Source organism: Alligator mississippiensis, chromosome 6 (genome assembly GCF_030867095.1).
Source record: "Alligator mississippiensis isolate rAllMis1 chromosome 6, rAllMis1, whole genome shotgun sequence".
NCBI classification, from domain to species: Eukaryota; Metazoa; Chordata; order Crocodylia; family Alligatoridae; genus Alligator; species Alligator mississippiensis.
Genome location: NC_081829.1, coordinates 53,740,690 through 53,754,767, shown reverse-complemented (window position 1 = coordinate 53,754,767; position 14,078 = coordinate 53,740,690). Strand labels below are relative to the sequence as shown.

General features: G+C 38.3%; 2 protein-coding genes across 3 annotated transcripts in view; one reads left to right on the top strand and one right to left on the bottom strand.

Moving 5' to 3' along the window:
- The window catches only part of CTNNA3 (catenin alpha 3), a 1,574,321-nt gene that overhangs the window by 529,119 nt on the left and 1,031,124 nt on the right, over positions 1-14,078 (top strand).
- Positions 4,097-14,078, bottom strand: part of LRRTM3 (leucine rich repeat transmembrane neuronal 3) — a 180,467-nt gene continuing 170,485 nt past the window's right edge. For both annotated transcript variants that reach the window (XM_019482986.2, XM_019482987.2), the window contains one exon: positions 4,097-6,347. In XM_019482986.2, coding sequence (XP_019338531.1) covers positions 6,138-6,347 — 210 coding nt within the window. In that variant the 3' untranslated portion in view covers positions 4,097-6,137. The remainder of the gene's footprint in view (positions 6,348-14,078) is intronic.

Genomic DNA, 14,078 nt, shown 5'->3' with positions numbered 1-14,078 from the left:
CAATTTGATTACAAAACCAGCAATAATGACAAGATAGAAATGGAGCTAGAAAAGATATGTACTGAATAAAATGAAACCTTTTAAAAAGTAATCCTAGGTCAGGGCGGGTAATTATTTTGAGTGGAGGGCCACTTACTGAGTTTTGGCAAGTGGTCAAGGGCCTCATGAGTAGCCCTGCCCCTTGAAAGGTGTTCCGGCCCCTGGTTGCCGTCTTGAGACCAGAAGTCCCACCCCCTAATGCCTGACCTTTGCCACCAGAAGTTTCTCCCCTTGTCCCTGGAAGTACTCCTTTCAGCAAGGGGTTTTGCCATCTCAGAACCAGAAAAATACCAAATTATATTCTAGAAAGTGATCATCTACAACATTGATTTGATTTAAAAAAATATTTTTGTCCCGATTTACATATATTTGTGTAGAGGTGACTGCACATGTATTTGTGTGTATGCAGAGGTGACTGCACAATAGCATAAAATGAAGTCATATTCTTGTATATTGTGGGGGGTGCTTATAGGTTTGTGGGGGCTGTGGGTGTGTGGGTATGTGGGGAGGGTGGCTGGGGTTTGTGTATGGCAGTGTGAGGGGAGGCATATGTGCATGTGTATGGAGGGGCATGCATGTGGGACTCACCCTATGAACACACACACACACACACACACACACACACACACACACACACTGTCCCTGTGCCTGCACATGCATGCATGCATGCACGCACACACATACACACTATGACGTGCCTACAGACATGCACATACTCTGCCCCTTGTGCCTGCTGACATGTGTGCTCACACATACACGCCCCTACCAGTGTGGTCCCATGCTCCGCAGTCCGGGGATGCAGCCGGGAGCCACATCCACGTGCTACTGTAGTAGGGCCTGGGCAGGAAAGCAGGGAACTGGCTGCGGGTGGGTGGGGCTGGGCTGCTCAAGCCTGCAAGTCTGTTGAGGGTTCTCTCTGGGTCCTACTGCCCCTTGCTCCAGAAAGCTTTGACAGGGAGCCGGCACAAATAAATATTAATTTACTACATTTTTTACAGGCTCTGCGGGCCAGATAGAATGGCCTGGTGGACTGAATCCGGCCTGCAGGGTGTATTTTGCCTGCCCCCGTTCTAGGTCATATCCCCTTCTGCCAGCTCTACCCCCTTTTTAACTTTTGTACTGTGAGTTTTTCAGAAAAGGAACTGGTTTCTTCCTACATCTTTGTACAACTAGTCTCTTTTTAATATTTTGTACAGCAGCAAGTGCTTTGGGATACTGTAGCAGCATTAACACAGGCTTTCATTTTTTGTTTGCTTTCTGGAGACCAACTAAATTATTGCTCTTATTTTTTTCCTTTTTGCTCCATCTCTCATTGCTCTTCTAGGTGGACCATTTATCATTCAGAGGGTTTTTTTGTTTTTCGTTTTAACCAAAGGAAGAATTCTGGTTACGTTCATTTTTATCTATATTATTGGAATTTTCTTCACCTGCTTGACCTCCTCATCTAGTCAATCTCTCCCCAAGGTTAGAGTATGATACTTACCATGTGATTTTGCATATAGCATGCCCCAATGTATACTATTCACATTGTTTTTGAAAGCAGTGAAAAGAAAAAAAAAATCTTCCATGTGGAAACTGGGCACATCTACATGAGATGTTTACTGCAGAGCTGACTGATTAGCTCAGCAATAAATGTCTTAGCATCTACATGTGTGGCCCTATTAAGCCATAGTAAACTAACAAACTTTTCCTTAGGATAGTACTTGTAAATACTAATGTTATCCTACTGCGGCATTCTTTAGTGCATAGCAACACACATGTAGATGCTGACCTGACTGGCTGGAACAAAAGGGTGCTTCAGTGCAGGGACTGCCTGCTGGCTAGCCCTGCACTGAAGCACCCTTGTGCCCCAGTCAGTTCCTCCACAACATGTTGAGCTGGGTTAGAGCAGCCCTGGGGTGGCAGGCTAACACCCTGGGCTTCCTGCCAGCTGGGGCTGCTCTGCCCCAGCTCAGTGTGCTGTGGTCCTGGGTGCACATTCAAACAGCATGCCTGGGAGCAATAAATTCTGGCATGATATGTTATTGCTGCATGTTATTTGCATGTGTAGATGCATCCACTGAATAGTAGCATCTAGAAACCCAAGATGGATGAGGCCTATAGACTGGCATGGTGATGTCAGATCCTTGTTCAGTGTCCAACCCTATTCTTTATTTCCAGGATCGTGTGCTGGGTGGGTCTGACCCAGTTTACTGGGTCAGTGGCTGTGGGTCAGGTCTCAGGTCTGCTGCCATGTGCTAGGTCCAGCCACAGACTGGTCCCAGCCCCGGTTTGATCTGGTGTGCGGGGCCATGTCATCTAGCCAGGAGACCTCCCATGGATCCCAAGGCCAACCCAACTAATGATATCACTACTCCCACACCACCAAATTTCTGGACTTGTGGGGTTCCCTTTTTCTTGCATACCCTAATTTTTCACTAGCTGGTTTTGGGAGAAATCAAAGGGGCAGGTCATCTGCAAGAAAACACAGTATTTTGCATACCTCTCCTATTTCTATGAATTATAGGTATATACATCCATGGGTTCAGAGTCGCATGATGCAGACTTCCTCTCCATTCCGCCCTTTGCATTTAAGTATGAACATCTCATAGCACCTATGGAAGATCCCCAAATATTAGCCTCTTCCCCATGTAACATATAAGTATCTCATACCCACATGTGCAACTTTGATTCATCCATTCTCTTCTGTAGTTAATCTGAGCACTTCATGATACTCTAGGGAGATGTTTGGGAGGTTACATGCAAATATGAGCTTCTGAGTGCATCTGGGGAGTCTTTTTGACTTAATTTTGGTCTCCCTGAGCACACTCATCAGGGTGCTGATCAAATAGTTAAAAAATATAAAAAATGAGATTTGTATCATATGTAAGGATTTTTAACAAGGACTTTGACAATTGGCTAAAGAAACATAGTTGTCATTCTTCTCTAACAAAACAAAAATGGGACCTAAAAACTGTCATTAATGTTCAGGTAACTTATTCCTGCTTTTGCAACAGTGGAAGTGCCAGTTTGTTTCCCTATCTTTGGTTGGAAAACATTGCTGTGAAATAAAAAGCTTCTTGTTAGAAAGTGTCTCATAGCAAAACTGTCACCTTTAGTCCTCTTGGTAGATATCCTTTTTGTTCAGAATAGTAGCTTTCAGATGCATGTTGTCAACTAAAACAATCATATCCAGATATGCCAGTAGAGGCTTCATCAGGGCCAGCTAGGTGTTCCACTTCTACTTGGGCCACTGAGGAGCTGTGGCCACCTGAAATGAAAAGCTGTAGGCAGCTGGAATGTTACTAGGAATCTCTTGGGATAACAGAGTTGAGCATGGTCACCAGGGAGTTATCAGATTTGCTGACCCTGGTATTGCTCATTATGTCAAAATAGTAGCTGAGTAGTCACTCAGTGTTGTTTTCACACCAGCTGTTGGGCTATGGCCTTCTCCTGAAGTTGTGTTGCCAAGTATTGCAGAATGTGCTCATAAACCCATCCTCCCCATTTCAGATTTTCACATTGTTTGGTCGCCCAAATGGAAGAAATGTATGGACTCCTTGAAGATATGAGATTTTAAAGCAGTGGCGGGGAGTGTGGGCCTTATATTTTTATCATAAATGTTTGAGGGGAATTAAGTGGGAGGAGGTAACAGGAATAAAGAACATAAAGAACATGCAGGAATAAGGTAACCAAACTGACCCTTTTTGGGGGAATGGGTGTTCTTATTTTAGCCCAACTTCATAGACCACCTATACATACTAGAACAACTGAATGTAAATCCTTGAATAATAAAATGATTCAAGTAATAGGAGGTAATTTCTTTCTAAAGCCCAAATATAATTTTAAGACTCCAGGTTTGTTCCCTTTTATAATTCACTTTAACATTTTCAAATTGTGCATAGTAAAATTTGAAAATTATAGGCAAGGATCAGATATTCAAGAAACCATCCTGTCAATGCAGTGAAAAAATAGGGAACTGAAAAACAGTGAAAGTTAAGATGAGTCTCAAAAATGACAAATAATATGTTGAATAGCAAATAATTTATGCAAAATGTTACAAAATCTAAGATGCTAAATAAATAACCAATACAATGTACTCTATTTTGACATTTTTTTCCATTTAAAAGATAGTGAATGCAAATTCCTTTGTTAACAATATTCTGAAGGTATTTTTTTCTTATAATAGTTGCTTTATACTTTTGTACAAATAACTGAACTGCAATTTTAAATTTCAGTTTTATGCTTGAAGCAACACTAAAATATAGTGGGAGAAACATTCAGAAAAATAGATTTATGGTTATATAATTTTTCTTTATTATAAAAAAACTTGCTAGTACTATATGAAACTCATGTCCCAACTTTTGAAAGCCACATATTTCCCTTCCTATTTTTAACCAGTCAGCATGGCGTATGGATTTTCTGATTTATGTCATTTTTGACGATTATGGTGTGAGTATACAATAATTAAATTGATCTTAATATGGTATTAGAAGAAATTTTGAAGCTTTAAAACTTGAAGAATAAAATATAAGAATTCTTCAATCCAAAGATCAAATGCTAGTTAAATCAAAAGATGATATATTAAATAGATTTAATATTACTATTTTAATATTTAAAGATTGTTTTTGGTAAATTGAACTACCATAATATTAAGAGACTATTAATCTTTACTCTTTTGTTTTCCAGATTAATGCATATTTTTGAACAAAGGTTAGTGTTTCACCTTTTGAGAAATATTTTAAGTGCTAGGAGTAGTTTAACTCTACACACAAGGGACAGATTACTGTTTGATGGCTTGTTCCTGTCCCCACTGGTGTCAATGGCAATTGACTTTAATAGAAGTAGAGTTTGGCCTTAATGCCCTACTTGTGAAATTTTAATGTCATATTCAAAATGCTATGTTGTGGGTAAGAAGAAAATCACTTAAGTTTTTTGTGCATCTTCTTCAAGAAGAAGGGTGTTTGTGTCTGAAAGCTTGCAAAGAACAATTTTTCCAATTATTTAGTTGGTCTAATAAAATATATCACATTTACCCAAAGAACCTTGTCTTCTTCAAGATGGCTTTTCAAATGATTTCTAACATTTACAGATGAAACCTTTAAATAAAATTCAGAGATGCCTGAGTTGGCAGGTATTTCTTTCAGAGAAAACCTTGTAGAAATAGCTGACTACCTTATGACTACCCACCCACTTGATGATGAAATGCAATGAAACTTAACACAACTTTATCCTTGGCAATTAATAGCTGCATCTTCTAAGGGTATGAAACCTCATTGCTGTGGTTACTGCCTTTGTCTCCATTGTTGTTTTGTCCACAGCTCATTTTTTCTTTAATACAACAGTACACAAAGGAATAAAATAATGAGCCATTCATTCAGAAATGTGTTGTTAAAATATCCCTCTTTATCATTACATTTCACTGCTTTAGAAATCAGGCTGTAATTCAAGGCATCAGTTAAGTCTGAGAAGAACTATTAAAAAAATTCTTTGAGTTTTCATTTATAAGAAAACTTGTCTATGTATTGAAGAATCTCTCACAAGCTTGAACAATTAAACCATCCTTTTGGTTAATGTATTATTTCTGGAACAAGTAGATAAAATTCTACGCAGTAAGCATGGTAAAAATCATGTTCTGCACAGCACAGAATTTTAGAGTAAAGTTTTCTGGGCACAAAAGCAGTAACAAAACAGTCCCTACAAAACAGCATAACTGAATAACACAAGAAATAACTTTTGTTAATTTAAAACTTTAGAAACTGAAATTTGTAAAGTAAGATATAATTAAATTATGGTACTGTACATACCAGCTGCTCTTGGTAATTGAAACTTTACAATATGAAAAATACATTACATCTGTACAGATTTACAGGTAGGTAGGATGAGTTTTGAAAAAAAGATTCACTTTAAGGGTTATACTCTGCTTTAAGTCAAAAAATACTGCACAACTTAGCTAATTACAAATTGTAGACTTGAAACAATTCATGTCCTTATCTGTAACTCATGGTTCTTCTTTTGATCAAATAGGGATTTTAAAATCCATATCAGAATGTCTCCATTATTTTGTACTTCATCTTACACCAAGTTTGGTTGCAGCCTTCTGCTACAAGTAAAATAAGTTATGCCAGTGGCTGATTGTGTTCACTGATTCGTGCTGTTGTTGTTATTGTGCTCAAATCCAGATCAGTCTCTAGGTGTGTTTCCATTGTTTCTTCCTGTGCATTCAATTCATAGGGCTTATGAGACAGAAGTTCGTGATGTACGCCACAGTAACTTATTGTTGGCTGGTCGTATGCTAGAAATGTTGAAACATTCATAGATAAAGGTATCTGGGGAAAAATGAATATGAAGGATAGTTAACAAAAGACATATCAACTTTTGTGTATGTGAATCTGTTGGTCAAGAAAATGATTATTTGAAAACATTGGCTAGAGGCATGCTGACTCTGAGAATTCCCATACATATATATCTTTGTTAATGTTGTTCAAAGCTGGTTGCCTAGTCCTGGGCCTGAGTATTTATATGTAGAAGTGTGTGTGAGAGTGCACACATGTGTACTGAAATGGTCTTATCGATGAAGACCAAGACAAATAATCTTCATAATGTATGCATTCAATGCTAGAAAATATATAGGGGAAGGTACTACTTAGTGGGACTATGGAATTAATACTACCTAATTGCAAAGCTGTGGAATCTTTCAGGTAGAATTTGCCTGGCTTCCCAACTGTAAGTGACTATAGGATCTTTCTTGAATATATCATACTTCATGACATCTTTTCAATGTAGACAAATATTTAGAGACTATCATGTTTACCTAGATTTGTATCCAGTATAAATTTGAAACCAGCAGGACTCTACAGGTAAGAGGCCAGTTTGATGAAACAACTGCCACTAACTTGGAAGTTTCTTCCTCCCCACCCCATGATTTGATTTGATTTTAAACTGACAAGTCATTCACATTTTCTTTCTTCTTTGACTGTTTTTTTTTCAGTCTAAGAATCTGAAATATACAGTTATCTCAAATACACCTCCGATTCAGAGATGAAAAAGATAAATCTTTGGATTATAACAATTTCTACCAATAATTCTTTCACTCTATAAAAATATCTGTCCGAAGGATGAAGAATACAAAAGATGGGGTTTGTATTAAAAAGGATGTTACGAGTCATGCATATTCAGTATTTTTATTTACCCCCCCGCCCCACACACACACACAGATTTCCAGTTGGTTATAAAACTTATGTTTTCTATATGCTACAGACTTATCACATTTTACTGTTCCATTGCTACTTTAAAATGCACACTTTCTGAAGACTGACTGATGATTGATAGAACTAAGTTTAAGGGTACTTGCAGCACCTAGATGCATATTTAATGATGGCTGCTACTGTCCGAGTCTGATGTATTTCCTCTTCTAATTATAAAAAAACTAATTCTAAATATAAGGTGATTAAGGAATGAATGTGATTAAATATTGATGTATTAACTGCATGATGTATATTGGGATGGTTTTATCATGTAAACAGGGATCTTTTAAGATTATTGTAAAACCCTATACGGTTAATTTGTTATAGCCCACAGTACATGCTTTGTCTTTTACTTAACATTTTTGACTGATTCCATGTAAAAAAAAAAAAAGATGAATCCTTGAGTCTTGAGTCTCTGTATGGACTAATATAATATGAATAAGAAGTCAGTGCTGACTGCAGAGTGTAAACCCCAGTTCAGGAAAGCATTTAATCACATACTTACATTCAATTGACTCAGGTTGCCCTTCGGCTCCTTTAACAAAATGGCAACCTTATTATTGACAATATTTATCTAGCATCAGAAATATATGAAAAAACAGTCTAATTTACTGGATTACAGCAATTATTTTCTAGTCTCTTAAATTTTAATGAAATGATTTCCTCTGCTGTTTTTCACTCTTTGGTTTTGGTGTAGTAGTGCAGTGCTGCAATACGAATCAGACTATTTACTATAATTATAAATGTTTTCATTAACTGTATACATGTCCTTCCTTTTGAATAATGGTAAACTCTTAACCTAGTTTTCTCGATGCTTATGCTAAGGCTTCTGCTCATGCTTGAAAAGCATCTTGGTGGTTATGGTATTCCTTCTGGAGGGAAGAGCTTTGGTTTGGATGACTGCTTCCAACACTGCTTTTACATTTTACAATAGTCATTGCTTGAGAAATGGAAAAAACCTATAGCAAAGCCATGAACCCTGAACTCCACAGGCATTCCCAAGGCTGTTTGTGCCTTTTTTGTTGCATAACCATCGCTTGAAAAATAGAAATACCCTTTTCAACAGGATGGGAACCCAGGGCTGTCCTCTCCAAAAGAGAGGGCCAAAACTGCTAGTGTTATATAGACAGACTCTACACTACTTACTCTTCTACTCCTCATTGACTCTTGCACTCTTGGCTACCAAGTCTTCCAGCTTCAACTGAAAGAAAGGGAAGTACCCTGACATAGTTTTTCTTATTATTTGCTACTTTTGTGCACCTGTGGTGTTTCTAAATCACTCTCTGGAAGACTCTAATGCTTCTTGTTCTCTGTATAGAGTGCTTAGCTGTTAAAAGCTGAATCACTCATAGGCATCTCTGAAGTTTCTTCATTTAATCTATAGGGATCTTTGACACCTACAGGTTATTTTGAATCATCCTCTTAGGGCATATTCTCAAAAGCTGGGCAGGACAAATCCTAAATCAGAGCCCTTATATTTGGCCTTTGTATTTAATTCCATAGTTAATATGCAGTGTGTAGTCTGTGACTGTACTGGGTTTTAGGTTTTAGTTATTTATTTCTAGTAGTCCACTGACAACTAATTAAGCTGTCCACCCACAGTGCTGAATTGCAAATCATCCATGCTCTACAATGTTGTGTCTGTGCCTCAACCTGTCAGAGACTTACCAGCTAAAGAATGGTCACTCTCTAGTTAGATCTGTGTCTATATTGAACTAGTTCAAAGCATGAGGACTCTGCATCCATAGGTAAGGACGTTAAAAAAATATGCATAAGCTTTGATCAGAAAGCATCCCTATTAAAGTTAATTTTATTCATGACATTTGAAGAACTAAAGGGAGATGTAGAGTAGAGTTAATGTATAATAGCTAAAATATCTCTGTAATGAATCCATAACACAAACTTCCAACTCTCCATAATGTAGTCTTGACAGTCAATTAATCTTTGGTGAGAACAGATCTCTTCTGAAAATGCAAGAAATGAATAAACATTTATTCTGGAAAGAGAGGCAAATGTTTTCTAAATTATTATTTAGCTTTGTCATAAGTTAAAACTTTGTTCCACTTGTAACTTATACAGGCGTTGCTAGAGGTTCATGTTTTATTCACTTGAAAAGGAAAATATCAGAGCATATTCGTTTATTGTTACACAGTGTATTTGTTTTGCACAGATTCGGTTATGGATCCTTGATTTTCCTCCCATAGTTTATAAAAATTAATCTGGAATAATAAATCTGATCAATGACCACATGTTATCTGCAATACTCACTTGAGCCCTGATCCTACAATTGGAAACTTGTGGACTTGTACCCATATAGCATCCCATTGCAGAGGCTCTGTACAGGTGTAAATGTTCACCTGAAAGGATTCAGTTTTAAGGACGGGGTCTATAATGTAACACAAGGACTTTTGGGGTTTTTAAATTTTTTGCTACAAGGCTTATAAATAGGTGTACTTCCTTCAGCTCAACAGACAGCCATTTACTGAAATGCAGATTTTTCAAATATCTACTTTAATTCTGCAGACTACACCATTTCTGATTTTGGTCTCTTTGTATCAATTGCTTTTCATTTTAAAAAGTCCTAATTTTCTTTCGATGACATATTATGATTAGAAAATATATCTTAATGTTACAAAAATTGTTTTTAAAGTTTTTGGTCATGTTGAGGTGATATCGTTACTGTGATAGTCCAAGAAATGTGTGAGAGGCCGGAATTCTTGTGGATGATATCCTTTTACTGAACTAACTTCATGGTTGGGATAGACACAGACAAGCTTTCAGGTAATGCAGTACCCTTCCTCAAGTCTCATGAGGAAAGGTACTGTGTGACTCGAAAGCTTGTCCGTGTCTATCCCAACAATGCAGTTGGTCCAATAAAATGAGATCACCCACAAGAATTCTTGCCTCTCCCTTAAAATGTATGATGTTCTTTACAATTTCCATGTGTTCTCTGACAGAATTAAGTTACTTGCTTTTATTAAGTACATAACACTTTAGGGATCCACTCATAACTTATCTGCACAGGGAAGTTATTGGGCAGTAAGCTAAGGTGTGAATTTGTGCAACTTTGGTCCTTCAATATTAATGCCTGTACGGACACTTTACATTTCACAAAAACACTTTTAGGGCATGGGGGGCATATTAACAATTTGCTGTAAGGCAAAGGAGGACATGGCTTTACTGTATATCACCTTCTCCAGGGGAACTGCCCATATTTACAGTGAACGCACATTGGTTTATTCTTCAAGGAAAAAAGCCTTGTTTCCTTTTATTGTAGGGTAAGCTCATGTACCCGGCCAGTTACTGCAGAATAGCTGATGTGTAGTGGAGCCCACTTTCTTTTAAATTAGTAAATTGCTTTTACTACTCAGTAATTTGTTTGTATTTCCATACCTTGCTGTGGACTTATGGGGAGATCAAAAATGAAGCCAAGCAAAAACCCATGGCTAGCAGTGTTAAGCACTGCAGGAGCAGGACCTTTCCATCCATATCTGCAGTCCTCCCATGTTTTAGCTCAATAGCTTAGTAGTTAGGGCACTCACCCAGGAAGTAGGAGACTTAGGTCCTTCTCATTTGGAATGGATTTTAAGCTAAATCTGCTTTTCCACACACCGGTTTAGCGACCAGGCCACAATTTAGGTATTACCCAACACCCTCATTATGCCTCCTCTTAAAATTGTTCCTCTAGGCAGCCAAGAGATGGAGACTCGTTGGGCTGGGAGAAAGAGAACAAGCCATCAGATGTGTGGCTTAGTGCTATGACTTCTGCACTGGGTGGGAGGGGCCACTGGGTTATAGCCTGGACCCTTGTCCCAATGAAGCAGAAACCTCCCCACTACTCTCCATGTATTTTGCTCAAAGACTATAAAATATAAGGTGCAGTGGCTTGATTTCAAGAGGAAGGTTGTAGAGGGATAGTACTGAACTTGTGATCTAGTGGTTAGCTCACTGTGCTAGGAAGTAAGAGATACAGCTTCAAGTCCTCTTTGGGTGCAGAGGACCTTGAGCTTAGTTCTTCTACCTTTTGGGTGACTAGGGTATTGAACTAAAACATGGGAGGATCATCCTTATCCATCACCACCACCATTTTGTTTCTAGTAAATACAAGCACAGGTGTCAAGGGTGTCTCTACTTCACCAGAGGCCAAAAGGCAAAATAGAATCACAAACTGTGTGTAAGTGCTGTTTGGATGTACACATGAACCTTGGTGGGCGAGCATATGGGGCTGTGTACCAGCTTGACCAACATGTTGCCCTACAGAACATGCTCAGTGGGCTTGCACTCTGGCCAAGCCATGTGGATGACTGTGCATTCGGACTGCACCAAGAATAAGACTGCAAACTTGATAAGTGTCATGAGGGTTTATGAAATAAAACAGGATCTAGTCCTCAGTGTCCATATGCAGAGTATCTAATGTGCAATAAATTAACGTCCTACCTTGCTACTCGCTAACTCCATTTTCCTGTGTAGACAGTACCTCTATGACTGATCTTAAAGGAGGATCATCAGTTTTTGGTGTTAAAACATTTTTTTTTTACTTTCACTGTTGATTGGCATACTGATTCAACTGAAAGAAAGCAGAGGCTATATAGCTACTTAATGAGCAAAATGAAGTTGCACATCCCACACATTGATCTTTTTTTAAAGAAACATGTTAGGATTTTAGCAATCAACATTTACCAGAAATCAAGCATGTCAATGGCATATGTCTTGTTTGTTTATATTAATGAAAGTTTAATTAATTGAAAAAGCTGCTGTACTTGCATTTATGATTGAAGAACACACATGGGAAAAGTTACAGAAAGTAATTAAAATATTGACAGTGATACTGACGATAATATAACCCACCAGTTGCATAATATAACCCACCAGTGAAAACCTTATTACTGTATATTGTTTCAGTGAGAAAATCCAAGTTAATGGGATTTAGCCCCTTGGACATCCTAATGACTTATACCCAAGGATTATTATAAAGTTTTTCTATAATGGCTTTATGAGAAATGAAACTTTAATGAAATGTTCAGACACAGGAGTAACATGCAGAGTTGGTACCCTCGGTAAACCCTGAGGATGAGCAGGGGGGAGTGCATGGTTCAGGGTGTGGCAGGTGGCACAGCAGTTTTACCTATGCTGGGAACTCCTAAACTGTCCCCAGCTGACCTGCAGCTGCTACAAGCTCTGCTCACCCTGTCTGTTGCTCTTAAAGCAGCAGCAGCAGCAGAAGCAGCAGCAGTGGTGGCGGCAGACTGTTTTGGGGTTCCTGGCATGAGTAAGCCATGGGGCTACACTTGCTGCCTGGTCAAAGACCAATTCTGGTGCCCCCTCCTAACTTGGCACCTGGGGCAGGTACCCTTGTTGCCCACCCCTAGTTATGCTACTGTATCCCAGTATGTTGGAAATATATCCAAACAGGCTTTGCTTTTGCTCATGAATGAAGCACACACATAAGCAGTACTTACAATATCATTCCTCCTAGAATACAGATATATTCAGGAGATCATGTGATCATACTTTACCACCTTGAAGGTTAGCAGTAAAGCTCATTACAAAACTTTTATTTATAGAATAGAGAACTGAAGTTTTTTTAAATGTATCCTTTGCTTTCCTTACTGATGAATTTGAAGTACTTATTATGTGTGAAGATACCATACCATACTGTATGTGGTTGTTGATCCATATCTGTTCATTCATGAAAATTAATGAACCTCCTTATTTCAAGAAGCCACCTCATTTTTTTTCTTGGTGGAACATTGTATGAAGCTTTTCATGCTTTTCTTAAAATAATAGAGGTGAATTTACCTAAGGAGGCACTCTGGCACTTTCAAATTCAATATGTAAAGAAACCCTTCACATTTTTGCAGTTTCTCTATAAACCCCCCACAATATTTGCTTTCAAAATAGAACTTTGAATGTACTCTTTCACAATTCAAAATCCATTTCCTATAATATTTTGAGAATAACTAGTTTGCTATGGGTGTAGCAGAATATTGCATCATTCATTTGTGCTATACAGACCATCTAACAATTTTTCAAGTGTCAGTTTCAATGTAATCAACTGCCTGCAATCAATACATTTCCTATTCTTCTATGTTGTGAATTCTTGAAAGGGTGAATTATGTTCTCCCTTCTACACCTTACTCTGAAGGAGGGAAAACAAGCCACCAACACTCTTTATATGCCCCATGAAACAGTCATCACAACATTGCTGGGAACAATTGGACTGGATGCAGGCAAAGTTGTGGTCTACCCTATTCCAGGCTCATGAGCATGGAAAAAATATGCAGCACCCCTCTAATGAGGTGTGCTAAATCACTCTCAGCAAAGAATGAAGCTAAGGATGCATTGTGCTCCCATGTGTTTCTTTGTGTGGTGCATCCTTGCACTGTTCTTTGAGGTTTGTATAAAAAACCCACCATCCAAAAATACATTATTTAGTAGCATTTCTCCTCCAGTTCTCTAAAAATGTGGATTATCTCTACTAGTTCTCTACCACTGGATGTTAATAGCTGTACATGCTTTAGTAAATTAGGGGTATGTCTATGTTTTCATCTACAGTGTCATGTAGAGATAGCAAAGCAAGCTTTAAATGAGAAGCAGGGCAAAATAGCAGGTGTGGTTCAGTTGTGTACAGCCAAGATGGCAGGGGCCTGTACAAGCAATGAGGAATGCCCAAATGGGGACAGGAATAGGCCTAAAGGATCTGCTCCTTTGTGGAAGCTAGCAGGGTAGTAAGGGCTGGTGCAGTGAAATCTCTTAGGGAGTTGTTATATATTACCTTTCCAATGTGCTAAGGACTCTTAAGATGGGAGTATC